The following is a 27,902-nucleotide window of genomic DNA, read 5'->3' as shown; positions in this document are numbered from 1 at the left end:
TGCAGTATTCAGTCTCTTTAGAAACTTCTCCAGGGGAAAAGTGTTGGGAGATCTACAAAGTGGATTTTTTTTTTTTTCCCTTTCCCCCTGATTTTTACCGCTCCTCTGCAGACTCCGCAACAAAACACTCCAACTTTGCAGAAAACTTTTCTTTTCTTCTTTTTGCTTTTTTTTTGCCTTTTTTTTTTTTTTTTACCCCCCCGCATTTTTTGCCTTTGAAAATCTTGGAAAACAGGAGGGTTGAACACAGCCGATCGAAACACAACTTTGCTTCATACTAAGCTTCCCAGCAGCTCGCTGCGTCGGGAGAGACTTTTTCCTCCTGCAGAAGAAGAGAGAGGCAAGGGGAGCTTTGCATCCCCTCTTCCCTCTCTCCTGTCTTTTTTTTTCCCCCCTCTTGACTACTTTAATGCATTAATAGCAGAACACTGGTTTTCAAGGAACTTTGATCCCTTCCTGATCTGCCTCCTCCCAGCCCTTTGGGAAGAGTGTGTGTGCGTGCGTGTGTGTGCGAAATCGCCGTCCCACCTCCCCAAACCCCCCTGGCTCCCCCACGCCTCCCTCTGCAACCTGTAGGCTGTGCAACCCCTGCAGGCTTTTCTCCCTTTCCCTCTTCCCTCCCTCCCCCTCTCTTTTTGCGCTGCCGCGGATCGCGGTGCGAATTCCCCGTCGAGGCGAGAAAAAGCTGAAAGAAGGAGAAAAAGGAAAAGAAAAAAAAAAAAGACAAAAGCAAACCTAGACGCCCCCCTCTCCCAACGCCAAACGAAAAGCGGGGGGTTTCGCACCCAGAGAATAAACCCCAGAGTGGGGCACCTGCAAGAGGGGCTGCGCTTTCCGACCCTTTGCCTTTTTGAAACTTTTTAATTTTTTTTTTTCCCCCGAAGGGGCAAGCGGAAAGCAAGCGCCGCCCGCCCCCTCGCCGGCGGCAGCCCCCCGCGCCCCGTCCTGCAGCATCCCCGCCGCGATGCTGCTGCGGCTCCTGGTGCTGCTGGGCGCCTGCCTGGGGCTGTCGCGGTGCCTGGGCTCCTTCGTGCAGTGCGAGCCCTGCGACAGCAAGGCGCTGTCGCTCTGCCCGCCGCCGCCGCTGGGCTGCGAGCTGGTGAAGGAGCCGGGCTGCGGCTGCTGCCTCACCTGCGCCCTGCCTGCCGGGCAGCCCTGCGGCGTCTACACCGAGCGCTGCGCCCGCGGGCTCCGCTGCCTCCCGCGCCAGGGCGAGGAGAAGCCGCTGCACGCCCTGCTCCACGGCACCGCCGTCTGCCTCAGCGAGAAGAGCTACCGCGAGCAAGCCAAGGCCGGTGAGTGACCCCCGCTTCTCCCATCTTCATCTTCCTCGGATGCTTTTCCGCCTTGCCCGCTCCTTCCGCCTACTTTTTCCACCCCACCACGGTCTCCTGGCTGCTTTTTCCTTCTTTCCGGGTGCTCTTCCATCCCCCTCCGCTTGCTTTTCCGCCTTTCCGGCTCCCCGTCTTTCCGCTTGCTTTTCTGCTCCCTCCCACTGGCTGCTCTTCACTGCCTCCCGGCAGCTTTCTCATCCTTCCGGCTGCTTTTTCATCTTCCCAGGTGCTCTTCAATGCCCTCTCTTGCTTTTCAGCCTTCCCGGCTGCTTTTCCGTCTTCCTGCCTGCTTTTCCATACCCACTCTCCCCAGCTGCTATTCCATCCCCCCTCCCCCGCCGTGTGCTTTTCTGCCTTTCCAGCTGCTCTTTCATTTCCAACCACCACCACCGCTAGCTGCTTTTCCATCTTTCTGGTGGCTTTTCCATGTTTCTGCCTGATTTTTCTGTCATACACACACATACACGCACCTGGGCTGCTTTTCCATCTTTCCAGCTATTTCCCCGTTCCTTCCCTTCCCCACCCCTTTCACCAGCAGCTTTTCCAAGCCCTCAGTTGCTTTTCCATCTTATCCCTCTGCTTCTTCATCTTTTCCCTCTGCTTCTCCACCACCACCACCACTTCCCCTGTCTGCTTTGCCATCCCCCTATTGTTTTTCCACCTTTCCAGCAACTTTTCTATCCTTCTGACTGCTCTTCCAGCTCCCGCAGTTGCTTTTCCATCTTTCCGGGTATTCTTCCACCCCCTGAGCTGTTCTTCCATGCCCTCTGCTGCTTTTCCCATCCCTCTTTCCATCAATGCCCTATCCAAACCTCCTGTTGCATCATCTCACAGCCTACCCTATCCTGCCTTCCATCATCACCTCTGGGTTGTCCCATTCCCAATGTAAAACTTTTTCTTCCCCCACCTCTCAAATGCACCCTCTCGGTCACAGCTGCACCCCAGTCCTTCCCCAGTTGCATCCCTTACATCTTTCCTGCATCCCTGTCTTCATACCCTTCCTGACCCCCTTCTCTCACTGTGTCCTCCACCTTGCTCTGGGGCCTGAGCTGGTCTCTGCAGCTTGAGGCACAGGAGACGATGGGACATCTCGTCGCAACCGTCTGCCCCATCCCCAAAGTCCTCAGTCACCCCTGGGTTTATTGCTCAGCCTCCCACTTTCTCCTCGTGATCGTTGCAGCCTTCTCCTGCTTGCCCACTGCTGGACGTCCTTGTTGGGCAATGGGGTTTAGCCCTGGGAGGTGAAGAGAGCAGGTGCATTAAGGACAGCAATCTGTAAATACAGAAAATAATAACGGCATGGCTAATAATCACAAATAATAGGTTAAAAGCAAACATGAAGGCTGGCATAGTAGCACCAGTGCAAAGTCAAGCTTCTGAACTGTTTGCACCTTGCACGTGACAAAACTGCGAAAGAAAACTCTCCTTCACTTTGGCACACATTAAACTCCCATTTCTGGATCCTGTAGCATGCGCAAGGACACTTTCCCTATATTCTTCCAAAATACATCTGTATTTCTGCCATGGCATGCAGGGGAGGTAGGGAGGATGTCTGCATGTCCAGGAGACTGGGGAACCACTTGGCAAATAAAACCCAGAAACAAGCCCCTCACTTTTTTTCAGTCCATGAAAAAGTAATTTTTGCTCATTAGCAAGCTTCTGCTTGTACCTTCTCAATGGGAATCCGTTTCTCCTTTCTAACACCTAATAAATCTAGATGCTTTTATTATTTTTCCCCTTTGCTTCTTGCAGGTAGTGGTTGTGTTGCTATGCTCCATCCTTCAGAGCAAAACCAAATCCTGTGTGTGTAACTTCCCCTCTCCCTCAAATGGCAACAAATGTCCAAGCTCCCTTAAAATCATCCAGAAACAGCAAAGCTGAGCTTGGTTTTGTGACAGGGAGCTGAAAGAGGTGAGGGCTGGTAGGGGGCCTGGAGAGGGTGAAGCCAGGAGCCACGTTCCTGCTGTGGAGCCCAGGAAGCCAGGCAATAACCTGCTGGCAGCAGAGCTATGCGAACTGTCCTGAAGCGTGTCATCCCAGTGTTTATTTACTCTGTACGTGTGTGTGTGCGTGGCCAGGGGCAGGCGGTGTGGTCAGGAAGGTAAAGCTGTGCAGCTGAAACCTGGTGGCGGCTTGGAGAGTGGGGCCAAGGGTCCCCCATGCAGACTGAAGGCACCCGCAAAACCTTCAGTGCTTGACTCCCAGCATGAATCTCCTTTCATTCCATCTGCTCTGCTCTTCCCAAGGAAACCAGTCGTTTGGCAGGTGCTTTGTATGATAACTTTGACCGATCCCCTTGTAACATCACTGCTTTCCTTTTTCTTGGGATGGTGAGCACCTGTTGAATGAACAAGGTGAGGGATAGAAAAGAGGCTGCAGGTTTGTTGTAAAACCAACCCCCTGGCATCACCTGCACTTCCAGTTTGGACTCCCTGAGTGCCGCAGGGGACTCCTTTTGATGGCTTTTGTTTGCAGCCGGGAAACGAGCCTGGATCACAAAGGCTGCTGCAGGAAGCTGTGGGGAACTGGGGTCCTCCTGAGAATTTTGCAATTGCAAAAAAAAAAAAAAAAAAAAAAAAAGAAATAAAAAATAAATCAGGAATTCCTGAGGATGGGAGAAGGAAAAAACTCTCTTGGCATTCGACTGGTAGCGTGTGAGAACAAAGTATATTTTCATAGGCGTGTTTCTAAGCAACAGGGCAATGAAAGAAATTAAGTTTGACTTGAACTTTCTGGCCTCTGCCAGTTTGGCCAGCAGTGCAGGGACCGTGCGCTGGGGAAGCTGGCCTGGGCCTCCAATCTGTCAATGACCAAAATTGGCCCTGAGCTGCGAACTGCTAAGAAAGAATCAGCACTCTGCAAAATAAACTATGTGACAGCAGCGAGGACTAGATCAAACTGTATTTCTATCTATTTCTGCTCTTGTGCTGGCTGAGTTTAAAATTGCAGATGCTTTCCTCCTTATAGTCGAGGTGGAGACTCAACAAGCAGTATTGCGAGAGCCCAGGCCTGGGAGGCCGGTCTTGGCTCTCCCGTAGACCAGATGTTCTGCCTGGAGACAAGACGCTCCTGGGTACCATGCCTCAGTTTCCTCATCTGCAAGCTGGGCACAGTGCTACTGACAAAAGCTGGAGCTGCTGGGCAGGATATGCTCCTGGTTTGCTGAGAGGTCAGAAATGAAAGCAAGTGTGGGATTAAAGAGCTTTGGTAAGGCTTGTTTTAAGTAGACGGATGTGTAGGTACTGACGGGACAGTCCCTGTAGTCCTTCCTGGCACAACAGTCAGACTGTCCTTTACCGAAAGCCAAACATCATGGCTGTAATTGACTGTTCCTGGTAAAAAAAACATGAATGAGCTTCATTTATGGCACAGGCTGCAGGATTCTGGGTTTTCTCTGTTTTGTTTAGGTTTCCTTTGAAATACACCATGTCTTTCCATTTTTCTCCCCCATGCTCCCGCCAGACTTCCTCCTGCTGAGCCAGCAAGGTCAGGCCAAGCGCCGGGAGCGGAGGGCACAGATTGGAGCCTGCTGCCCTAAAAAGGCTCGTGGAAAAACAAAGGTGGTCAAATATTTCCTTCTCCTCTCATTCCTCCTCTCTTTCTAGAAAGTGAGCAAGACTTGGCAAGCTTCCTCACGAAGCAGCGAGCCAATGATAACCAGGAGGGGAAAGGTGGGGGGGGTTGCAGAATTAGCCCTAAGAAAATTGTCTTTGCTGCGTCAGCTGGAAGTAGGTGGAGGAGGAGTGCTGCCGAGCCCACGTTTCCTGCGGCTTGTGTTCGGTGCAGTTCTTTATCCCTTCCTGACACATTCCCCGTGCACCATGTTTCTCCTTCTTGCACTCTTCAGCTCCGTGTTCAGGGATGAGGGGGTTCAGCGGCAAGCAATGGGGATACAGCAGGGCAGGTGGGCAGCCCCATGCCAAGGTCCAAGGTGAGGGTTAGGGCAAGAGTTGTGGGAGCAGCATGCTTGGGATGCACCAGCTTGCAAACAGGTGTCGCTCAGGGAGGGACCCAGCTGGTGCTGAGCGGCAGGTCCTTTGTGCAAAGCAGCTCCTGAGCTGTCGAGGCAAAAGCTAGTAGCAACAGGCCTGCAAAGCCTTAGATCTCAAACAGGAAAATCTCCATTTTTCTTTTGATCTGAAGTTTCAACAACAATAACAATATACTTAAAAAAAAAAAAAAAATCCATCAGGTGCCAGCAAAAGAGCCAGGTTTCTGCGGTGCGTGTGTATGGGGGAGGGAAGGATGGGGCGGTTCAAACAGGAAAGGAGGGGCCTTGGCTGGAAACATTTTTCGGCAGCCTAGTTTCTAAGGAAGGAGGGAGAATATTAAGTAGTTGATCCAAATGAAATTCCTGTTAGGTGCCAGCAGAGTTAACCGTCAAGAAGACGTGGCTCTGTGCGTGCGTGCGTGATAGAGCTGGTCCCGAGCTCCGGCGCTGCAGCCAACCTGGACCTGCTCCAGGTGGAGGAAGGGAGCCCCTCCAGAGCCTGTGCTGCTGCAGCAGGGAGCAGGGTCTGGCCTGAAATGGGAGTCTCTGTAAACCTGAGGGATGTTGCAGGAAGGCTGAGTGTCTCCTCCCATCAATATTTAAGTACCGGCATCCTGCGCCCAAGGTGACCGTCGGGGCTTTGGCACATGAGTGGCATGAGCACAGTTGTGTGCGACTGAAAGCATTTGCATGACTGTGGTGTGAGTTATCCCATCCGACTCAGAAGAGAGCTGTTGGAGAGCTTGGGTACGTTTTGTGCCAGCTTCAGGACAGCCCCTGGTTTCTGTTGGTCGTGTAGCTTTGCACACGTGTGTCAGGGCAGCCGGGGAGAACAGAGAGGGGGAGAAGCAGCGAGCAGGCACTGCCTCGCACAAAGTGTGGTGCTCTGGTTCCTCCTAACGTCCGCTGGAAGTTTTACCCATGCTGGATCGAAAGGCATTGCAGATGTAGGAGCAGCTGTAGGAGCAGTGGAGGTTCCCAGCTCTCTTCACCCAAATGGAAAACCCAGGAGCAATCTAGGAAGGAGGTCAGGAACCTCAGCCCCTCCAGGGCTTATCCTCCTCTGCTTGGTGGGACGGCTGCTAAAAACAGTTGCAACTCATTTCACCTGTGTTAAGTCACAGGGGAAATTAAAGGATCCATGGCACAGCAAATCCTCCCTATTTTTTAATCAAGCTCTTAGGAGTGCAAATTCAAGCTTGGGCATAAATGGGGAATTTGGGTGGGAGACACCTGCCCCTCGATGTGGGCTGCAGAGCAGCAGGATTAATATGCATAGGAAAGATATGCATGTGAACATACACACACATGTACTCATGTTCACACACCCACACACGCCTGCACAAGCATTTAATGTGTGCAGATACACACACAGAACATTTTTGTCTCTGGGGGCAGAATGGTTTCCAGGCAGCACACAGAAACCTCTCTTAGGTGCATAGTTCTGCTTGTGACTGGCACACGGGTATTTTGCCATCAAGATCAGATATTGGTTTCCTGACCGGCCTACCCTATCCTCCCACCAAGGGCTGAGACACGAGATGCAGCAGGTGAGCATATCAAACAAGGGGAGGCAAGGAAGGAGATAGAGACAAGACACTCCTCCCAGCCAGCTGTGTGGATCCAAACTCACCCCCTGTGTTTGGAAGTGGGTTGTGTTTTCTGGATAGACTAAGTCTACATTAATTAAACACCGTGACAGGTATCCCAGTGAAGGTGTAGATAGGTTATGGCTTGCAGCTGGTCTACCTCCTGCCCCATACAGGGCTGGAGGACCTGTGAGGGGGCAGTGGTGCCTGGTGGCACTAGTGGAGGAGACAGCATCAGGGGAACCAAGTGCGCTGGAACCCTTCACACTTCACCCAGGCTGCAACAACTGGCCTTTGGGAAAGCAGGAAGGAAGAACTGAACTGGGAAAAGATGGAAAATTTGCCGACATGTGGCAAGCTGAGGACAGCTGGAATAACCTCCAGTGTTGAGGAAGAAGCAGCAGGACCTGAAGACATGGTGCATGAAAAGGTCAAAGATGATCAAAAGAGTTTCGCCTGGGTGAACTCACTGGCAGCCAGCATAGTAACCACCTAGTCATTTGTAAGGAGATTTTTTACAGGTAAGAAGATATTATCTGTTTATCCTCAGGACAGGCGTAGCCAAAAGCAAGAGGAGGCTCTGCTGGCAAGGAGAAGACATATGCTGGGATACACTAAGACCCAGACTCTCCAGGTCTGTTTAAAAAGAGCCTCCTCACTCGGTCTCCTCTGGCGAGACCATGGGCTACATGGCCCAAGGGTCACAGAGTGGCGTGGCTCCAGAGCTGTCTGTTTGAGATCTCCAGGCACAGGTCATGCTTGATGCCTCCACCCATCCAGGAAGGGTTGTGTCACATCTGGTGATGAAGGAGTGAAATCCCCCACCTGCTCATCACTGCCCACCCATGAGACACTTGCTATTCCTTGAGCTGTATAGCCAAGGCAACTCTCAGCAAGATGTTGTTTTTGAGGTGGCTCTTTGGTGCTACTGATCTGAGGGGGCCCCTTAGTGTTTGTGTCAATCCACTGCTCGCAGTTAATCCCAGCGGGAGCCAGTGTAATGTGTTTGCAGAAATTCGGAACTCTCAGTGGTTTGATGTGAGCAAATTTGCTCTCAGGGAAGCCATTTCTCACCATGTTTTGGTGGATCTCCTGTCTGTTTATGGAGTTTCCAGGGCAAGTGTGCTAACTACCCGTCAGTCCATGTCTTTTAACCATCAGCTTCTGTCTGGAAGATCACACCTGCTTTAAGCTATGCTTGCAGGAAGATCCAAGCCTCCCCTGGCTGCAGAGGGACTCTGGTCAGCAGGCTAAACCTCGAGAAGGCATCTTAAATTTATGCCTATGGAGTCAGTGGGCCCTTCTTATGTGTGTTTGCATAAAGCCTTTCTCTCATTATTACCTTCATTCTACAGACCCATCTGATATTCCCATGATTTTTCCACATGTCTCCACCCCCATGGTACTGTCTGTTTCACACAGAATGTGGAAATGGAGAGGTCAGTAACCCCCACAGCAAACTGGCACATCATTCCCTATTGCCCTTGCAGGGCTTGATCCTGCAAGATGCTGATCACCTTTCCTCTAGGCCCAGAGCATCATAGGCACCTACCTAATCCCCTCCATGGGAGCCAGCTACCTCCATCCTTGAAGGACTGTGAGGCCAAAGCTCAAGATGCTGTTGGCTTCAGTAGGACTGGAAAGCTCTTAGCAGCTGCCTGCCTGGAGGGCTGTTGTTGCAGTTGAGTTTGTTTGCTTGTTGGAAGGACACAGCTGGTGTCACTGATGGAGGTAATTGTTATGTTGATGGAGATAACTGATCTGGTTGCTATTTAAGGGCAAGAAGGTAATCTTGACAGATACTTAAGGAAATGATCCCCTAGCTAAACAAGAGAGGGAATGTATCTTAAAGGTAACTTTGGGGGCAAAGTTAGCCAATGTCCTTTTAATTTAAAGGAGACACTGGAAAAGTTTTATTAGGAAGGGACTCCATATCTTACACCTGTCTAGCAGTCAGCTATGGTGCTGCCACACCATGTGTTTGTCTATTAAGACATACATGTGGCTGTGGCCGTCACTTTACTTTCATTTGGCACTCCTCCTTTCCTGAAGAAGTAGCAGAAATGGGCGAGATTTTACCATATAATTTCGTAACCGTTTCCATGTTCATTTATTTGATTTTATAAGAACAGAGGTGGCTTGAGGTTGCATGAAAAACAGTGAAGTGCTGCAGGTAATTTATTATTCCAGAAAGGTTCTGGACCCATGGCAGAAGGTGATCAGTTGTCTTTCTTGTTCTTGCTCCATCAATGGACTTATGATACATATACACGTTTCTTTTAAATTGAAAAGCATCTTTGCATTATGTTGTACCAAGGGGAATTGTTTGGTGTATACAGAGGTGCAGTACAGGGAGTGAAATGGCTATTGAACGCAAGAGTAATCGGTTAGGGTCAAGCCTGGGCAAGTTTCTGCTTGTCAATATTGTGAATATCAAACTTCTGGTACTTTTTTGTCATACTACTTAGGTGGACTAAGAGGATAAAGAATCTCCAGGGCTATACCAGGTAGAAGCTTTCTGAGAGAAGGAGTCATTGAGGAAGTGGAAAGGAGTCCTGAGGGCAGAGGTGGAAACCTTATCACTCGGAGCTCGTAAAAGTCAGGTTGGTCGGTACATGTAACAATGTGTCATCTGATGCTGACACAGAGATGAGCAATGGATGATCTCACAGATCTCTTCCATCTGGTTTAAGGCAGAGCTGTGAAAGTCAGGCTCAAGGCCTAGAAATTAATCCAGACTAGGCTGGAGGTTGCAATCACAGCTACACTCCTGAAATACTTGTGATGTTGGACAAGTTCTCATCCAGCACCTAACACAGGTGAATCTCCAGGCTCCACCTGATGTGCTTTCACCTCTCTTTGGGGGAAGCAAAGGGTTTGGCTTTCTTGGCTCTTCCAGTTGCAGGCTGCCGTTGAGGCTGGCTCAATATCGTAAGTGGGGATGGATCTTGTGATAGAGACCACCAGCCTCCAGTGGGAGCAGCCTCTCCCAGAGTCCGTTCCAGGAGGCTACATCTGGTAGGTCATCCTCTTCTCAGTATCAGCTCCTTTAATACAGAGTTTTCCCCTTTATTGTACATTGTTCTCAGGGTAGAATGCTTCAATATCCAGTGATATCTCAACTTTTCATGGCCTCCAGCAACACTCTTACTGGTTACCATTCTGTTTCTAAAGCTTTCTTAACACCTGGCTTTAGTACAGTTTGTCGCATTTGGATTTCAGTGACCAAATAGTATCAGTGTCCAGGCAGCATCCTGCTTTCAAATACAGGTTTCCTGACATCTCATGTGTATTGGAACTCGCCTTCAGCTGAGTTTTGGAGACAGGCTCCACGTAGTCCAAGACGGCAAAGCTACCTGCTCTTCTTCCATCACTTCTGACCATGTGTTATTTCCTCTATCGCTTCTGTTGAGCTACCTGCATCTGAAAGTCGTCATTGTCCCCTTCTTTCTCGTACAATTATGATAGTTGATTCATTATATTATGGTTCTCTGGCAACTCCTCACACTTCTTTCATTCCTGAGGACACAACAAGATTTTTTTCAGGTGATCTCTTCCCACCTGGTAGCCAGATGACTGATTCACACCCTTTTGTTTTCATGCAGAAGATGTGAAAACATGTTTGTTTTCTAGGAAGGGTTTTCCTCTCTTTTTGCCACAGATAAGCCCCACAGAGAAACTGCCAGTAAACAGTTAAAGGATGCTTGTCAGGAGCTAGTTCAGATTTTCCTCACCTTTCCTGTCAGTTAGGCAGAGACTGTCATGCAGTCTTTTTCCCTGAGCCTTCCTTCTTTGCTCTTTTCTGCTCTTGGTTCCTTGGCAGCCTGGTGGGGTTTTTGACACCTTTATTACAACCGATGGTATCTGCCACTAGGGTGGATTTGTTGGAAAAGATGCAAGACTAAGAAAGACTGAATGATTTCATACTTTCCAGGAAAGAAAAGTATGCCTTGGTCACTATGATGCTGAAAGAGATTTATTTAAATTTCTCTGGGTAATTCTTCTATTCAGCTCTCAGCTTCTTCTGCAGTTTCAGCATATGGAATGGGGAACATCTGCAGTCTCCAGATGATGTGAAGGAAATATGTTTTATCTTCCTATCATCAGTGCATCAGCAACAGGAGCTTCTTGATGTAAATCTAATCCTGCAATACTTCCTTCCCCTTCACTTGCCAGTTCAATTCCCTAGAAGATAACTTTGTTCAGGAGCTGTTGGGCTGATACAAGCAGCTATCTAGAAACAGTGCTGGCAATTGTGCAAGATGATGCACATCAGCATCATTTAATTGAAATGGATGGATGTTTGTTCATCATCTTACCAGAGGGAGACGCTCTGGAAAGTTTCCCAGCTCTTACTGGTAAGGTATTTTGGGTTCCCTCTTGCACTTCAATGGTTGTTGCTGGGAACCCCAAGACTCTGGCCACCCTGCCTGTCCACCACATGCCCAGACATTCACCTGAACTTGATGTGTCCTGTATATGCATTGCTACCTCCCAAGCCTCTGTTGAGAACTGATCATAGCTAGAGGTGGGAGCTCTCTGGAAGGAAAGAGACAGGTCAAAGATAACAGTGAGCCCCACTCCTTGCTTGTACCTCCCATGCCAGAGCCAGCTTAACCTTCCAGCTCATGCCCCAGCTTGGCTCTTGTAGCTCAGGACAGGTGCTGGGAGCTTGCTGAAATAACAGCTGGCAATGTGCAGGGAAGGAGCTTATGTCATGGAGCTCCCTACCTCTAAACCTGATTTTCTCCTTGCTCTAGAGCATTGGTCCCAGTGAGTTTTATTTTGTGGCTGCAGCAAGGAAGGGCAGCTCAGGAAAGTATCATCTGGCACACAGCAATGCAGATCCTTCCTTACGGTTCAAGTTCCCATAGCCGCACCTCTCCCACCTCCGTGGCACTTGCTGGCACTGCGGAGAAGTGGTGCTGACCCAGAGATCCGTTCCTACAGATAGGTCCTACGCTTTCAGAGCAGACCAAAACATGACCTAGTTCCCTTGAGAGCTCCTTTCCCACATGCTGAGCCGCATTTCTCCCCCATCCAGCTCTGTATGAGGACACCGAGGTCATCAGGATGATGATCTCCCTTTCCCATGAATCCTACATGAACCTGGGGGCAGCCTGAGCGCCTGATATTCACGCTCTGCAGGCGAGCCCTGGCTGATGCAGCAGAATCTGCATCTGCAGGTTTCTGCTGAGGAGACATTAATCTCCTGAGAAAGAGCTGATCTTCCAGGCTGGTTCAGCAAAGCCTGAGCAGTAACTTTAAAAAGTAAGGCCACATATAGTACGTCCCTCTGCCATCCATGCCCACTCTCTGAAGCTCCTCGGGTATTCCTGAACTGTTCCCAAGCATCCTACTGGGCCTTGGTTAAATACAATGGAAATAAGTCTTAACCTAGGTTTGAGTCTTTGCAGCCCTCTGGCTGCTTTTCCATCTCTGATCTTGATCCCGCTGATCCATATCCTTCTCTTAAAAGGTGTCTCTGTGGGACAAGAGAGTGAGGTCCCAACAACTTTCACCATGCTATCGCAGGGATTTAAGGTACTGGCATACCCCAGAGCTCCCTTCCAAAAGCTTGTGTTGCTTTTTGTCTGTAGACTATTTGGACTCTGATCATATGGTTTTGGTAGGGGACTGGGCATGGTAGAGTTGGTGTTTTTGTGGGTGCCTCACAATGCTTTAACTGCTAAAAGGCTTCCTTTCACACTCTGCAAATCACAGAGGTGATTTGCTGCCTTTGACAGCTGTTGAGGTACCTAATTCCCAGTAAAGGAAATAGATCTGGGTTTTCTTACCAGTGCTCCTGTGTTTGTAAAATAGTTTGGCACTGCCACCTGTGAGAGATGTCTCATGAGCTTCAAGGGGACCAGTACTGAAGAGGTGGTGGGATTTATCTTTTTTTTAACTTCAGACCTTTGGAGGCCTAAGTGAGACCATTGGAGTCACAGGAGGAGACACTGGAGCCTCCAGAGATATGTCGTTCCACCCTAAAATCAGCATTCAAGCTGAAGGATGTGGCTGATCACAATTTGGAGGGTGCAGCATCTCTGCAGTGACTTAAACATGGAGTTAAGCCACCCAGCAAGGCTTGAACACCTCTGTGTTAGCAGATGGGCGTTATTTGACACAGATTGTTGTAAACGCCTGTTGTGCATTGCTGAAACTTGGTGGGGTGGCAGTCAGCAAAGGTTGTCCCGTCCAAGCAGGGTTGCTGTTTTTCTGTCCTTCTCGGTGTGTGGTGTCTCCTCCCAGTCTTTCACTGCCAGTGAGCATCACCAGCATGTTCCCTTGCCAGCCCCACCAGAACAGCCGCACCGGCCTGCCGCCCAGTCCCCACTAAAGCACAAAAGTTCGTCGAAAGTCCAAGGCACATTGCAGCTGGCTCCACAGCGGCCAACGCCCTGGGCTAGCGCAGGGACTGGCCAGAGCCTGCATCCTCAGACCTGGCTGCTCCTCCTCTGGTGGGTGCCAGATGGCCTCGGGCTGGGCGACCGCCTGAGATCACTGCCTGACTTCATCGGGGCGGTGGTCCGGAGCAGTGACCCCAGCCCCGGGCATCACGGCCTGAGCCAGCTCCGCTGCCCACTCCCGTGGGGCTGTGACAAGGAACTGGGGTCATTCACCGCTGTGTTGGGGGATTGTGCTTGCAATGGGAACATAAATGAGCTGTTCTGCATTAGGGCGCTGAAAGCTCCCTTCTGTCTGGGCTGATCCTGGTGGCCTCTGGGGAGCTCAGGAATGTTTTTGCTCAGTTGTGCTCTCCAGCTGCCAAAGGGCGCGAGATGAGATGACCCTTCTTGTTCTGCATCCCTTCCCTGCCTGCATCATTCCTTCCCTGACTGCATTATTCCTTCCCTGCCTGCATTTCAGGAATGCTGTCCCTGTGTGCTGACCAGAAGGGAGGGATTATTATTTTCCTGCCATGGTCACAGGTGCAAGTCCAGGCTGGAGAGGAAGTTTCTTGTCCATCCCAGGAGGTTTTGGCATAGGTCAGGCGTGTCCCCTCTGGAGTACGGGCAAGTGGAGAGGGCAGCTGGGGGAAGCACAGAATGGGGGTATTTACCAAGCAGTGACCTGAGCACAGACTTCTTGTGTAAGACCCAATCTGAAGAAAAATAGGTACATCTCTAATGTGATTTGCAAGTGCAAAAGCTGTTTTCAGAGACAACACCAATATTCCTCCTCTCCCAGCTACAGGGAGCCCAGGGAAGCTGCTTTGTGTTGCCCAGCAAGAACCAGTACCAGAAAGGATGGGGGAGGAAAGAGAAATGGGAGGATCCCCTCCCTCTGGCAGGTACAGGGAAGAAGACAAACATAGATTTCAGCAATCATTGCCTCTGCCTGCGTGTGTGTATAAAGTCCACCAGGAAGACGTAAGAAGCTAGCATGGGGTTGGGCAGATAGTGTAGCTACCATAGATAGGAGTCTGCAGGCTGTTCATGCCAGGCAGCTGTTGTTATGGGTGAACCTCAGAGGGAGTGTCCGAATCTGGCTCTGAGTAGCGCGCCAGGGTTCCAATCGATGGGAACTTCAGAAAAATCACTCTCTCTCCCCTAGCCTCTCCTGTACATTTTTTTCCCTTCTCTGTTGTCATCATTAACTGCCAAGGTGTCTTATCCCAAGATGTTGTCTCTCCTCCCAGAAAGAAAACCAAGGTGTCAGAGATCACCCAGCAAGGTTTGGGAAACACCACATTGTTGTAAGCAGTGTTGTCAGGAGAAACTTGGGTTCTCCAAACACAGCTGCCACCAGGGCCCAAAATCACAAGTATCCCATTGGAAAAGCAGGATGGAGTGAAGTCCTGCAGCTGAGGATATTCCCTTCATGGGCATACTGGGAGGTGGCATTTCCTCCTGGGGTTAAATCCACCTCCAGGAGGGAGCAGAGACATTGTGCACTGTTGCACTGAGCTGTTCAGTGGGAGACGTGCTGCTCTATAACTGGCAATTTTTCAGCTCTGGGTAACGCAAGCCTTAATTTCCATTTTGCAATGAGCACCTCTTAACAGAGGTGGCCCAGTTTAGGGGCAGAGGAACAACTGGGCAACTTCTCAAGGCTTCCACCATTGACATTTGTTGTCTTTTCTATGCTATAGGTTTATCTGAGATCCCCTGCTTAAGTAGTGTATTGTGTTAGTGCTCATGCTCATGCTGTAAATAATAATAATCATAATAATCAAGAGGGCTGTTTAGCAAGTTTGTGCTATGGTTGTGCTTGTCCTTCTTAGGTGTGTGTGGCTTGGGGTGGGGGCGGGTGAACAGGACAGCAGGTCCTCTAGTGGTGGGTTGTGGATGTAAGGAGCACGGATCATTAGCAGCAGCGGTCACTAGATACTTTTCCTACTTTCCTGCCAGAAACCGATGAAAATGTGTTATGAAAATTCAAGCCTCCTAGCCATTTGGCAAAAGCTTCTTGCTCCGTGCTGTAATGTCAGCAGGCAGGAAGGTGGTGTTCCCACATGCCCCACACCCATCCGTGAACACACACCCCTACCCAGTGGGGACCTCACACATCCAAAATGTCTGGAGCACAGAACACCCAGGGTTTGGCCCAGGTGCAGGAAGGTGCATGGGCTGCTCTGGGTGATGTCTGTCAAGGACAGCAGGCAGACAGACAGGAGCAATTTGCAACTTCCAAGAAACTGTGCCTGGTATTTTCTTACTTCCATGGCCCTTTTGTAGGGGCAGAGTGAAAGGGTTGGAAATGGCTCTCGCTCCGAAGCTCACTCCGGCCAGCCTGGGGTGGGGAGAGGGCACTTAGCCCTAAGCCCTGAGGACAACACACACTCTGCTTTGGGTATTTGCTGTCTCCCAAGGGTCATGCATGAATTAGGACATCAACAGCACAGTCCTTCCAGCCTCACCTGTGTCAGAAGCATCTTCAGATGCTCTCCCCATTTTCCCTGGATCCTCCATGGCCACTGTGGCACCAGGACCAGACACAAAGCCATAGGGTAGCTCTGAGTTGAGTTCAGTCTCCTGCTTTGGCTGTAGGGTTCAAACTCCTGTTGAGTTGGTTACAACCCAGGTCTCACCTGCAGGCTAGCCAGGGATTCTCAGCTTGCCCAGCAACGTCATTCTTCTGTGTGGCCAGTGAGCCTGGGACCTCCACTGAGAGAGGTTGTCCTGAGGAGCGGGGGAGAAGGGATGGAGATGTGAGCCCCCTCCTGCTTCCCACTGTCCCCCAGCTGGGAACACAGTGAGTGGGTCCTTCCTGTGTCTTGTGCCCATAGCTGAATTTCAGAGATGTCAGGTGCTCTGCCTCTGCAAACAGCCGCCAGCCTGAAACCCAACTGCCAGATTGGCAAGGCAGAGGGGAGTGGGCAGGAAGGGGCTGCGCAGTGGTCCAGATCCTGACAGAAAGGGAGGAGGAAATTCAGCCTCCTTCCTGAGTCTCAGACAGGTACAATTAGGGCTCATTTGGGGAAACTGGGCGTTGCTCCTGTTGCTCCTGCCGGTGTCTCTTCAGGAGCAGATGCACAGCTGTGCCAATGCTACCTGCCACAGGCCAGCCTAGGGCAGCAGATGGAGGTTAATGAACAAACCGATGTGTGAGGCTGGGCACGCAGGTGCAGGAGCTCTGGAGATGCTGATGTGGGTGTCTGGTCATGGCTGCACTGGGTGGCTGCAGGTTGATGTGGGTGAGACTGCCAGGAGGTGGAGAGTGAGGGTTCTGCATGGGTGCTGCCTGGCCTGACTCTGGCTTTCCCAGGACACCTTTTCCTTTGACACCAGGAAAGTCCCTCACCAGCTGCCGAGAGCTTCTCCAGAGTTGATGTGTCAGAGACCTCTGCTCTTCAGTTTGTCAAAATTGCCTTGTTAGTGTCAAGTTAGGGAACGGATAGTCGGGTGTATGAGCAGGGACTGCTTCAGCCTTGTTGCTGGTGGAAATCAGGCTAACAGTCATCAGAGGGTGGAGGAAAGAGATCCCTCCAAGACATCCATGGGCTTATCACTGGGAAATAAAGACCCAAACTAGACACTGCTGCTGAGTGGCAGACTGAGAAGCCCACAGCCATCCCTTGTTGTATCGCTGCTTGAACAGGGACCCGTGTGTGCGAGGGAGAGTAAGGGAGTCAGCTCCAGGAGCTTTTTCAGCCTTGCAAGAAGAGCTGGAATTGTGCTGGAAGCTGTGCAGCTTTCCTTGCACGCCAGCCCTCAAGCTCCCTCTGCAGGGCACTGGGTTCCTGTGGCTCCCATCTTCCCTGGCCAAAAGGGCTCCACATGTGTCACCAGCTCCCAGCCGGCTCAGGCTGGGTGGCAGCTGGCTGGAAGCAGAGAAATAAAGTGTTTGCAGAGGCTGAAGCTGCTGACATGTGAGCAGACTGAGCTGCTTTTCTGACTGAATTCTCACTGTCTTGCCCCATTTGTTCTGTTATTTTAGGTTTGTGATGTAGCTGTGCCTCTCAGATTTGTTATTGCAGAGGTAATAAGCTGTGCCCATCTTATGTTATTGTAGGGTTGCCTGCACTGTTGGGAATCCTCCCCTTCCCTTAATTACCATAGGGCAGCCCAGGGAGGTGCCCCGGCTCTGCCTTGTCTAGCCCTGGCAGGCAGTGCCAGAGGGGATTCCTGGGGCAGATCACAGGGTGTTTCATTGCTGTGAAAGGCCTTGGTCACTGTGGGTGTCTCCAGTCTGCTTTTGGACCTCGGATTGCCACAACATCTTTGTGGCAAAGGATGCTTTTCTACTGCATCTTGTATGGCGTCATTTCCTGGGTGGACAACGTCATTCCTAATTTAATCAATTTCTTCCCTATCCTTTGTCCATTATCCTCTTCTAATAGAGGACCCCCAACCTGTGGAGACCTTTGAGTCCTACCGCAAGGAAAAAAACCCAAACATATAAGCATTGTGGGGTAAAATGGCAACAGGATCCTTCCGTGGGGATACGTGTGACTCCTGGAGGTATTCTACATCATTGATGTTGCTGCGGGCAGTTAGGAGGGTGCTGAGTCTGGGATGCTGACCCAGCTCTGTTCTTGTGGAAAGAGAGAAAATAGAAGGGGCTGCTTCAATACATAAGTGGCCATGGAAAAGTTTGCAGTTCTGTCAGGAGAGAACAGATCTGCCTTGGCAAGGAGGGAGGGGAGACTGGCAGCTGTGGCAGGCTTGGGGCCCCAGCAACCAGACTGTACTATTGGCCACCTTCAAGGCCACCCCTCTGTGTGTGTGTGTGGCAGGCTGGTGTTGCCACCTGCCATTGAGCAGTGTGTCTGTTCATCCATCCCCACTTGCCAGGCATCTCCCAGGCACCCCTGAGCAGCCTGGTGGGGCAGAGCCATCCTCCTCCCCACTGGCACTGCATCTGAGCTCCAGGGAGCTGCCAGCCTGCAGGGAGATTCCTGTTTGCCTTGTTGGGGGAGAGTTTATCCACTTTTATTTTCATCCTGACTTGTTTTCTTTTGTCCCCACAACGGTCTTCCAAATAAGGGCAAAATTGGTGCCCCACTATTTTCATTGTAGGGTTGCACAGGGGATGAGCTGGGTTCACTGGCATCAAAGTCACAGGACACAACGTTCAGGGAGGGATTTCAGCCACTCTGATGTTTTTCCTCCCATCATGGTGCATTCCCTTGTACCTGCTCACCAGCCCAAGCACAAATCTGGCAACAGCATGGGGCTGCCGGGAACCAGGGACTGGGAGACCAGGAGCCTCAGGAGCTTTAAACTGTATTCAAACTCAGTCCAGAAATAACCCTTTTTCACTCTAGTGGCTGTACTAAATGTCACAAGTCATCTAAGTTTAGACTGTCACCATCTCGCGCCTATATATAACCGCACAGGGCTCCTGACTGCACCCTGCTGGTGCAGGTCACACTGTGGCGATGTGGGGGATCTATAGGAAGGTGACGGCCTTGGGCAGAGCCGAAACGCGCTCCTCCCTTGCTGTCTGTACCTTTGGTGGCAGCTACGGTCAGGCTGCACCACTCAGCAGCATTACCTCGGGCTTTGCTCAGTGTGTAGCAGTGAACAGGGGCTGGTTGGGTCCAATGGGCATGGGGCTGCAGGCTGATGACCCTGGAGATCCCAGCACTTGTCAGCTGCATCTTTGGTATCGCTGCAAAAGTGTCTGCCCAGCCACATGGTGGCTTTGCTGTGGGATTGACCTTGACTTTGGAGTTGATTCATCTTGGAGCATTCCTGGCTTTTGCTTATGCATCTGCAAGGTGGGGTAGGGTATGAATTTGTCACTTGATCCTCTCATCATGGCTAAAGAGGGACTTCTTTGCCACACTTTCCGTGTCATCTGGTCCTTTCTGGGCATGGGATAACCCTCCCAGCAGTCCTTCTCCACTGCCACACTGCAAACGATGGTGACTTTGTATGTAGGGGCCCATCCGAACTCCTCCTTGCCCTCAGACACCTTCCTGTCCTGAGCTCAGGGGTCACACAAAAGCCATGCCAAGTCCCACGCAGTGAGATAAAGGCAAGACTGTAGGCAGAAACTGGGAAAGAGATTTCTTGGGTCATTTGTTCCCATTCTGGCTGGTGCAAAGATGTTCTCTGAGGTGGGGCAGGAGGCTTTCTGTGCAAAAGCAAGCAGCTCATGGAGACCTGACAATTTCATACCTCTTCTAGAACGGGAGTCCCGAGAGCATGAGGAGCCAACCACATCAGAGATGACAGAGGAGACCTACCCGCCCAAGGCCTACCGGCCCAAGCATGGGCGCCTCTCTGAGCTCAAGGCTGAGGCCCTGAAGAAGGACCGCCGGAAGAAGCTGACCCTGGCCAAGTTCGTGGGCATGGCTGAGAACACAGCGCACCCCCGCGTTGTCATCCCTGAGCTCCGGCAAGAGTTTGAGCTGGTGAGTGCCTTCTCCTGCCCTCGGCGGGGCTCCCGTGGGCAGGGGGCTGCCGGAAGGCTTTGTGGGATGGGGAGCGGATGCTGGTGTGAGCGGACAGGGAAGCTGGGGACACTCACAGGTGGAGCCTTGCTGCAGGGTGCTCCCCTTCTCATCTTCTCCTTGCTTGCAGGGCCCCTGCCGCAGGCACATGGAGGCATCCCTGCAGGAGCTCAAGAGCAGCCAGCGGATGGTTCCCCGCGCTGTCCACCTCCCCAACTGTGACCGAAAGGGCTTCTACAAGAGGAAGCAGGTAAGAGCCCTGCAGAGGGGTGCTCCTCACTCAGGGAGGATTTTCCCTGCTGCTGCCCCACTTGGAAAGGATGGAGGTTTTTTTCATCTGGTGGGCTGGTGGGGAGCTTGCTGCGAGCATCTCCAGGTGGTGGGTGGCCCTTGCTGATGGCTCAAGCGCCATCTGGTTTGAAGTGAGCGTCCTGAAGGAGCTGGTAAGGAAAGGTCCAAGAGCCCCGGGCTGGGGTAGCAGTAGGAATGTAGGGATGTAGATGTGCAGAAAGCAGAGAGCAGGAGCTAGGTCCTACCCAGGGGATTGCATTACAGGGGTGAAAGATACAAAGTGCAGGTCTGATCCTGTTCCCCAGCGCGAGGGAGCCCTTGTGGTGACTGGTGGCCATCTCCTGATCTCTGCCCTTGGGTGTCTCCCCAGTGCAAACCCTCCCGAGGCCGGAAGCGTGGGTTGTGTTGGTGTGTGGACAAATACGGCATGAAGCTGCCGGGTACTGACTACCTGAGTGGAGACCTGCAGTGCCACGCGTTCGACAGCAGCAACGTGGAGTGAAGTCGCATCCCCTCCCTCTGCCCCATCACCACCTACCCAGGCTCCTTCCCACCCTCCCCTCTGCACCTCCCCATGCCCCGGGACTCCGATTCCTTTCATCTCATGCAAGAAGAAAAAAAAGAAAGGAAAAGAAAAAAGAGAAAAGAAGGAAAAGAAAAAAGAGAACAGAAGGAAATAGAAAAAAGAGAAAAGGAAAGAAAGAAGTAAGGAAAAGAAAAGAAAAGAAAAGAAAAGAAAAGAAAAGAAAAGAAAAGAAAAGAAAAGAAAAGAAAAGAAAAGAAAAGAAAAGAAAAGAAAAGAAAAGAAAAGAAAAGAAAAGAGAAAAAGGAAAGAAGGAGAAGAAAAAGAAAAGACAAAAGAGAGAAACGAACTCTGAAGAAACTGAGGACTCGGAATCTACAGCAGCCTCTTGACAACAAGGACTCAGCAAGGAAAGGACAGAGCCAGAGACAAGGCAGCCGCGGCCGCCACACCGTCCCAAGCCATCCTGCATCTCTCCCCAGCACAACCTGCGCCCCCCTGCCATCAGAAGAGGTCACCCCAAAGCTCTCAGAGTCGGTGATTTTCCAGTATGGATTTCAGGCGGGTTAATTTTTTTTTCTTTTTTATTTTTTTGGGTTAGTTAGTCATTTTCTAAAGAGTCTCAAGAGAAAACCTTGCCAGCTACCAGCCTTCCCCCTCCTCACTCCAGTCCTCCAGAGTCTACATCCCACATTGCTGGGACTTACTCGAGTCAATTTGATTTGACTTCAGTCTCAAACGACCGCCCTGGATCCAGGCAGATTTCAACATGTCGGGAGGAGGCATGGAGCTGCTGGCTTCATGTTTGTAGATGAGCTGGGGAGGGAAACACAGCTCCTGCAACAGCATGAATGCTTCCCCCCAAAATATTTGTGGACTTCAAAAAGAAATCCTCCAAAAAGGAAAGACAGCCTTTTCCATCCAGTTCCTCTTAAATGGAGCTCAGAAATATTTTCTTGGAGAAGCGGAACACTTTGACTGTTGTCCATCCAGTTGTGGAAGCATTTGTGTGTGCATGTGAGCACATGTGTGCATGGATGTCGCTTTTCTTCCTTGCAAAACTTCACTTCAAAAACTGCAATCTGGAGGGCTTAAATGTAAGCAGGGGGAGAGATGCTGCCAGCTCCCAAAAAAAAATAACCTCCCGGACTAAGCACAGGAGCAGAGTTACAGAGGAGCATCAGTGTCTGCGGGATCAGGGCGCCACCAACACCAAGGGCTCCATCCAAGCTGACCCCAGAGATACTCCATCACTGTTCAGACTGAAGCATACCTACGTGAGGGTAGGGGGATTGGGGCCAAAACTCTTCACCACGCTATGCCACCATGAGGAAGAAAACTATGGAGATTTTTTATTTTTTTTCACAGCCAAAAATGTAGTTTGCTCCAGGGGAAAAAACAAACTACACTTGGTTTTTGTCTTGGATTTTTGCTAAGGCTGGTTTATAGCCTTCCCTGTGGGTAGGAAAATGCCAATCTCCATCCTTTCACACTGAGGATACTGCATATGTTGCCACAGCTGATTCCCACCACCCTGCAGTAAGATCTTGTGATGGGTCCTCACCTTTAGCCTGGGATCCAGCTCCTCGTTGAGTGACAGCAGCCACCATGCCACGGAGACCCACTGACTCAGGTGTGCTGGGACAGCCCTCAGCTGCCTTCCTGACTTTTTCATTGTTTTTAATTTTTACATTCAGTTTTGGGACTGTTGCCTCTCATTTCGCCATGACAAGGATCTCCAGGATATTAGTGCTCAGAGGAGATGCTGCAGCAAAGGAAGGGAAGCAAGCTGTGAGGTCTGGTCACTGTGGTCCCAGTGGGTGAACACGTGCCCACTGGGGACCACATCCCACCACTGTGGCTGGAGGTAGCAGCCAGCACCACCCAAAGGACATGGCTGATCTCAGGGGGGAGGTTTCTGCAGCCCCAAAGCCCCTTTGAGCATGCTGGAGCTGGGCAGGGAGGAAAGAGGAGTCTGCAGCACCACCAAGTCCCTGCCAGCAGGGATGGGACAAGGAGAATTTGACATCAAGGGGCTCCAGCAGAGGCTCCTCTCCATCGTGGATTGGGCACCCTCTTAGCCTCTCACAGCATGGCATCAATCCTCTGAGCACCCCATGGGCCCCGCCCAGCAGGACATTTGCCCCAGTTGAGGGCAGGACTGGATGCCCCACAGTTACTTCCCCCAGAGTTAAGGTGGGGGTGAGTTTTTCTGATGGACTTCCACCGAGACCCAGTGGGGCATGTTTGGGTGAGGCCTCTGTCACCACCAAATGCAGATCTGTCACCCCAAAAACCTGCAGGAGTGGAGTGACCCCTGTGTTGCTGGAGGGGAGCACTGCAGGTGCTGGAGCCAAGGGAGGGACCCCTCTGGGTTCTGCAGGGCTGAATGGAGCAGGGTTGGTTGGACCAGCATGGGAGGTTAATGGTGTGGTGAAGCTGGGGAGAAGAATGGGGTAAAGAAGGCAGGTGGAGGAAAAGGAGGAGCCTGTGCCAACCCGGAGGGCCACAGGTCACCCTTGTCACCACTCCCCCATCTCCTCTGCTCACTGATCCCCATACAAAAATCTTCCTGACTGTTATAGGCCAGTACCACCTTTCCCAGGACCCTTCCCTCACTCTCACTCTTTCTTGCTTTCCTGTTTTTTTTTGTTGTTGTTTGATTTTTCCAAAACTTGAGAGCCTTTGGCTGCAGAGAAAGATATGCTGCCGGGGTTAGATGGGAGTGGGCAGAGGGATGGCAGCTCCCTGCAGACCTTGTCTTTTCAGGCCCGATGCTTTTGCAGGGTGAGGGTCAGCTCACGGGGGGACACAGCCCAGCTGGGGGCCCAGTGGTGGTCCATGATGTGGCCACCACAGTGACACCAGGAGGGGGACACAAGGTGCCTCCCCGATCTCCCCCTACAAAGCCTGTCTCAGCCATGGCCCTGAGGGGTGCAGAGCACCAAAATACATCTTGTGCAGCCTCCCTCCTTTCTGCACATCTAGCACTGGTACGGCACCATCTGTCCTGTCCCCACGAACCTGGGGGGAGGAGGATGCAAGAAGGGGGCTGCACCACCCTTGCCCTCCTGAGCCACCTTGGATCCTGGGATAGGGCACCAAGCAGCCCCTCAGCCACCAGCTCCTTTGAGGATCCCTGGCAGACGAGGCTGTTCACAGGCTGGATTAATATTTAGGACCGGGGTTGGGCTGGGGACAAGAGCAGCTTCAGGAGGGGTTGGCCACCCCCTGGGGTGGCATTGACGAGGTGCTTCCATTCTCAGCACCCAGCAACACCCGTTTGCATTTGGGGTGAGAAAACCAAAAGAGGCAGACTCGGGAGATGGGCAGGGCGGAGAGGGCTGAGGCACATGGGGACATGCTGGTGATTCGTGCATCACCAGAGGAAGGTGTGAGGTTTGGGGGTCTCTGACGTATTTGCACCAAGCCCACTCCCATATCCAGGATGCTGGCTGGGAAGGAGAGGACAAGAATGGCGCAGGGTTCAGGACAGCCCTTCCACCACATCTCCCCAGGGATCAGCGCTCAGTGGCTGGGCTACCCCTTGTCTGTACTGCAGTGGACTTTGAAAACCACTAGTACAAGAGCATTTTGCACTATTTCTGTGCTCCCTCTTCTCCCTTCTCTTTCTCCCTCCCTTGCCCATGAAAACTTATTTTTTAGGGTTTTGTTGTTGTTGTTGTTGCTGATGATGATTTTTTATTTTTTTTTTCCCCGAACGGAGCATTGTATATTTAAGGACCGACGGTTCACCTCGCTTCCAGAGTGCTGTCCTGGCCCTGGCTAGGAGCCCTGCCTACTGTGCCCCCCTCCCCAGCCCCAACAGCCCCCCACTGCCACTGGGACAGATGTCACCGCGCACGTTACCCACCATTGTAATGCAGTTGTTAAAACACACCAGATTCCGAGTTTCCTGCCTGGTTTTTATCTTTAAGCAATATTCACTACACATTTTACGGTAGCTGTTTATAGCTTTACATACATACGGTAGCTCTGTTTCATTTTGTTTTGGTTTTGTTGTCGTTTTTTTTTCCAGTAAACAAGAAATACTCATAATCTTACTGGTGGGAAAAAAAAAAAAAGCAGTTTGTGAAAAACTGACAATGGAAGAAGAGCTTAATGCTCTGTTTAGCATTTTGTACTTAAAAAAAATCTCACATTTTATTAAAAAAGTGAAGATTGCTGTATACTATTTATTCAACTTATAATTTATGTTACTCTTTGATCTTTGTCTTTTCTCATGACAAAGCATTTATTTAATAAAGTTATGCATTCAGTTAGCTTGTGCCTGACCCTCGTAGAGCATCTGCATGCCGGGGCCCACCAGTGCACAGATCTGGCCTCGAGCATCCCTCAGCCAGCTGTCCTCTGTCCCAGGGGGCTCAGCCAGCTCCATAGGAGTGCTCATGGAGGTACAGGGAGCAGGGTAGCATGGTGGCAGTGGTTTAGGAGAGCTCTTGATACCAAAGCAATGTGTTAAGTCAGTGGTAAAATTGCAAGTTTGAGTTTAGAGCATCCTTAAAGCAGACCTGCTCTATTTTTTTTTTTAATCAATTTATTTGCATGGATGTGGCAGTGGGGGACAGCACTTGCATTCAGCTGGGTTATGGGGGGAGAGGGCCTGACTGCTGGTGATGCTGAGCACACAGCTGCTATCACAGCCACAGTTTGGGATCTGATGTTTGACCCTCATACCTCCCTGGGCTCAATCTGGGAAGATTTGCCCCAAAGCCCCAGTGGGCAGGAACATCCCTGTGGCAGCCCAGCCCGACTGTGGCCCTCAGACTCCTCGTGGTAGCCCTTGGTGGCCCATCCCGCTGCCCTGTGTCCTCCCCAGTGCTGGATCTCACCTCTCCCTCTGTCCACGCAGCTATCACTCTTCATCCCCTCACTCACCCCCGCATCTCCCTCCTCCTGTGCCCGTATACCCCCCATTTGCCTGGCTGCCACCATCACCCCATGTGCCCAGAGTAGGGTGGGAGGCAAAATCATCCCCTTTGGCCCCTACTGGGGACCGTGATTTGCCAGGGATGTGGTAACATGCAGCCCCCATCCTATTTACACCACTCGGGGCTAGCACAGCCACCCGGTCCCCGGTGGCTTTGTCACTCCAAAGCACAGCTGGGGCCAAACCTGCTGCCCCAAGCCAGCGACGCAGAGGGGTCTGCACCCCGCTGCCCACCATGCTACCCCGCAAGGCTGAGCCCGCTCCCCCCGCGGAGCAGGAGCCGCACGGCGCCGCAGCCGCCAGCAGGGGGCGCTGCAGGAGGCACTGCCGCTGGTCCTGTCGCCACACAGGCACTGAAAATGGGCCTTTCCACCCAGAAAGTTTGTGCTCTTCCCCGCCCCCCGCTCCCAAATACTGCACTAGCAAATCATACTCCTACCCACACGATACAGCTATACATAGATACAACTACGTAGCCTTATACTAATTATTTATATTAAGTATTATTTATGTTATACTTCTGTATAATTTTTATGCTATACTACAAATGTAGTTTGACAGCATAGATAGTTTATTGTCTGTACACCAAAGCTGCTGGCATTTTGACTAGTACCTCACGTGCTGCTGGCCAGGTCCCAGTGCCTGACCTGATTAACCAGAGTAATTACCAAAGGCAGCCCAGAAGAAACCCCAGTGCCAGGATCTAAGCAGTGAAACCCATCACACACATGCACAAAGAGCCTTCGAGGCTGTTTCACAGCCCTGGGGAAACCCAACCAGAAGCTCTTTGCTCCCCTTGCATTACAGCTGTGTCCTTGCCCCTCTGCAAGGAGCCTGGCTGGCTGCAAGCCCTCTTTGCTGGGTTGAGCTCCTGCACCCCTCAGGGTCTTGACTCAGGTGCAAAGGCCACCTCCAGCCCGTGAAGCGGAGCGTGGTCCCAGGCACGGCTGGGCTGTGCACTCAGGCCCCTCTGCCTGGGCAGCACCTGATTTGGAGCATCTTTGTGCCCCACATTGCTACTGGCATAACCTTCCCACACAGCATCTCCTGAACCAAAACTACAGCAAGATACTTAAAGGAGCCCTTATGATTCATGCCAGCTAATAAACAGCATGGTTAGATGCACCTATCCACTCAAGAAGCCCCTGAAATTCCAAGGCTGGGAAGCTGGAAAGAGCAGACCTCCCTTCTCTTTTGTCCAAGCATCTGCCAAGGTTCCTGAGGTCCCTGCACTGGGGAGGAGGGACCTTTCCTTGCAAAGCTGCTCCCCTGCACAAGCAGCAGGAAAGTACCATTGTCATGCAGCCTCTCATCAGCTCAGGGAGCTCCATGAGCATCATAGCAGACAGGGCATTCACATTGCCCTTCTCTCCACCCAGCAAAGCAGGACACAACTACCCTTCTCCACCCAATATAGCTGCTGTGAGGGAGGGAGATGGTCTCCATACATGTGCCAGCCAGATGTCAACTCAAAAGGACTGGGGGGCACTGTTGCATTTTGCAGATTCACAAAGTACCATGTGTGGAGCAGGAATGCAAGAGGCCAACAGATCAGTGACACCAGTTCCTCCTCACGCATCCAACTGGGACCAGTACCCACTGTTTAAACACTCCCAGAACAAAAACCGAACAGGCCAAATTTTACATGTGATGCATCAGGAAACATGTCCTGTGAATAGAGAGGAGTGGGAAGGGGGAAGATGACAGTTTTCTGGCATCCCATTTAATTTATTCCAACTTTATGCAGCTCAGCTTTTCCAAAAGAGAAAAACACAAAACTTCCTGATTCCTAAACAAAACAAAAAGTACAAGCTGCAGATGTGAGCCAGCATGTGCAAAGGTTTACATGAAAAAGCAGAACACCCTCAGATGTTAACAGAAAAAGGGTAGCATTTTTACAGTTACTTGGCTTTGCATGCAGGTGTGTTTCATTTCTCACATGCTCTCAGTCCCTCTCATACACATCCACATCCATGTGCACACACCCCCGCTCCAAACTTTCCAAAGGGGCTCCTTACCCTGTCTCCTCCACTGCCACATCCAAACCCCTGAAAAATTGTGAGGGGCTTAATTTGCAGAGACCACCTGTGCCCTTTGCACTTGGGATCTGAAATGTGGGGCCAAGAAGAGAGGAAAAAGTAACAAACTCCAGCTCTCCCCTTCTGACAGAGCCTATTGGGATTTTGCTTTTCCTCATCCAGTTTGAAGTCCTTCCTCCTTCCACCACCCTGTTCAACCATACTCCCCAGAGGGACCTGGGACCTGGAGGCTGCTTGCTACTCAGAAGCTTTTACCAGAAATAATTAGGAGATGCTTTATTCCCCCCCACCCCAATTTCATTTAAGGAAAGCCTGAGACTTTTTCTGCAAGGAT

At 51.2% G+C, this 27,902-nt stretch overlaps 1 protein-coding gene across 1 annotated transcript; it reads left to right on the top strand.

Annotated features, from left to right (window-relative positions):
* Nucleotides 1–24,861, top strand: IGFBP5 (insulin like growth factor binding protein 5). Its single transcript, XM_065841330.2, has 4 exons — nt 1–1,295; nt 19,499–19,725; nt 19,895–20,014; nt 20,426–24,861. Exons 1-4 carry the CDS (start codon nt 965–967, stop codon nt 20,555–20,557), a joined length of 810 nt encoding a protein of 269 aa, XP_065697402.1. The 5' UTR covers nt 1–964; the 3' UTR covers nt 20,558–24,861.
* The last annotated feature ends 3,041 nt before the right edge of the window (nt 24,862–27,902 follow it).

This window comes from Patagioenas fasciata, chromosome 7, assembly GCF_037038585.1.
Source record: "Patagioenas fasciata isolate bPatFas1 chromosome 7, bPatFas1.hap1, whole genome shotgun sequence".
NCBI lineage: Eukaryota > Metazoa > Chordata > Aves > Columbiformes > Columbidae > Patagioenas > Patagioenas fasciata.
The sequence above is the reverse complement of the archived record's forward strand: the minus strand, read 5'-3'. Positions and strand labels throughout refer to the sequence as shown.

Bases quoted from the DNA above. Each gene is read 5' to 3' on its own strand.
- IGFBP5 (XM_065841330.2), top strand. From the start codon at position 965: ATGCTGCTGCGGCTCCTGGTGCTGCTGGGCGCCTGCCTGGGGCTGTCG. The intron at 1,296-19,498 runs GTGAGTGACCCC...TACCTCTTCTAG, and splicing joins CCGCGAGCAAGCCAAGGCCG to AACGGGAGTCCCGAGAGCAT. The intron at 20,015-20,425 runs GTAAGAGCCCTG...GTGTCTCCCCAG, and splicing joins GCTTCTACAAGAGGAAGCAG to TGCAAACCCTCCCGAGGCCG.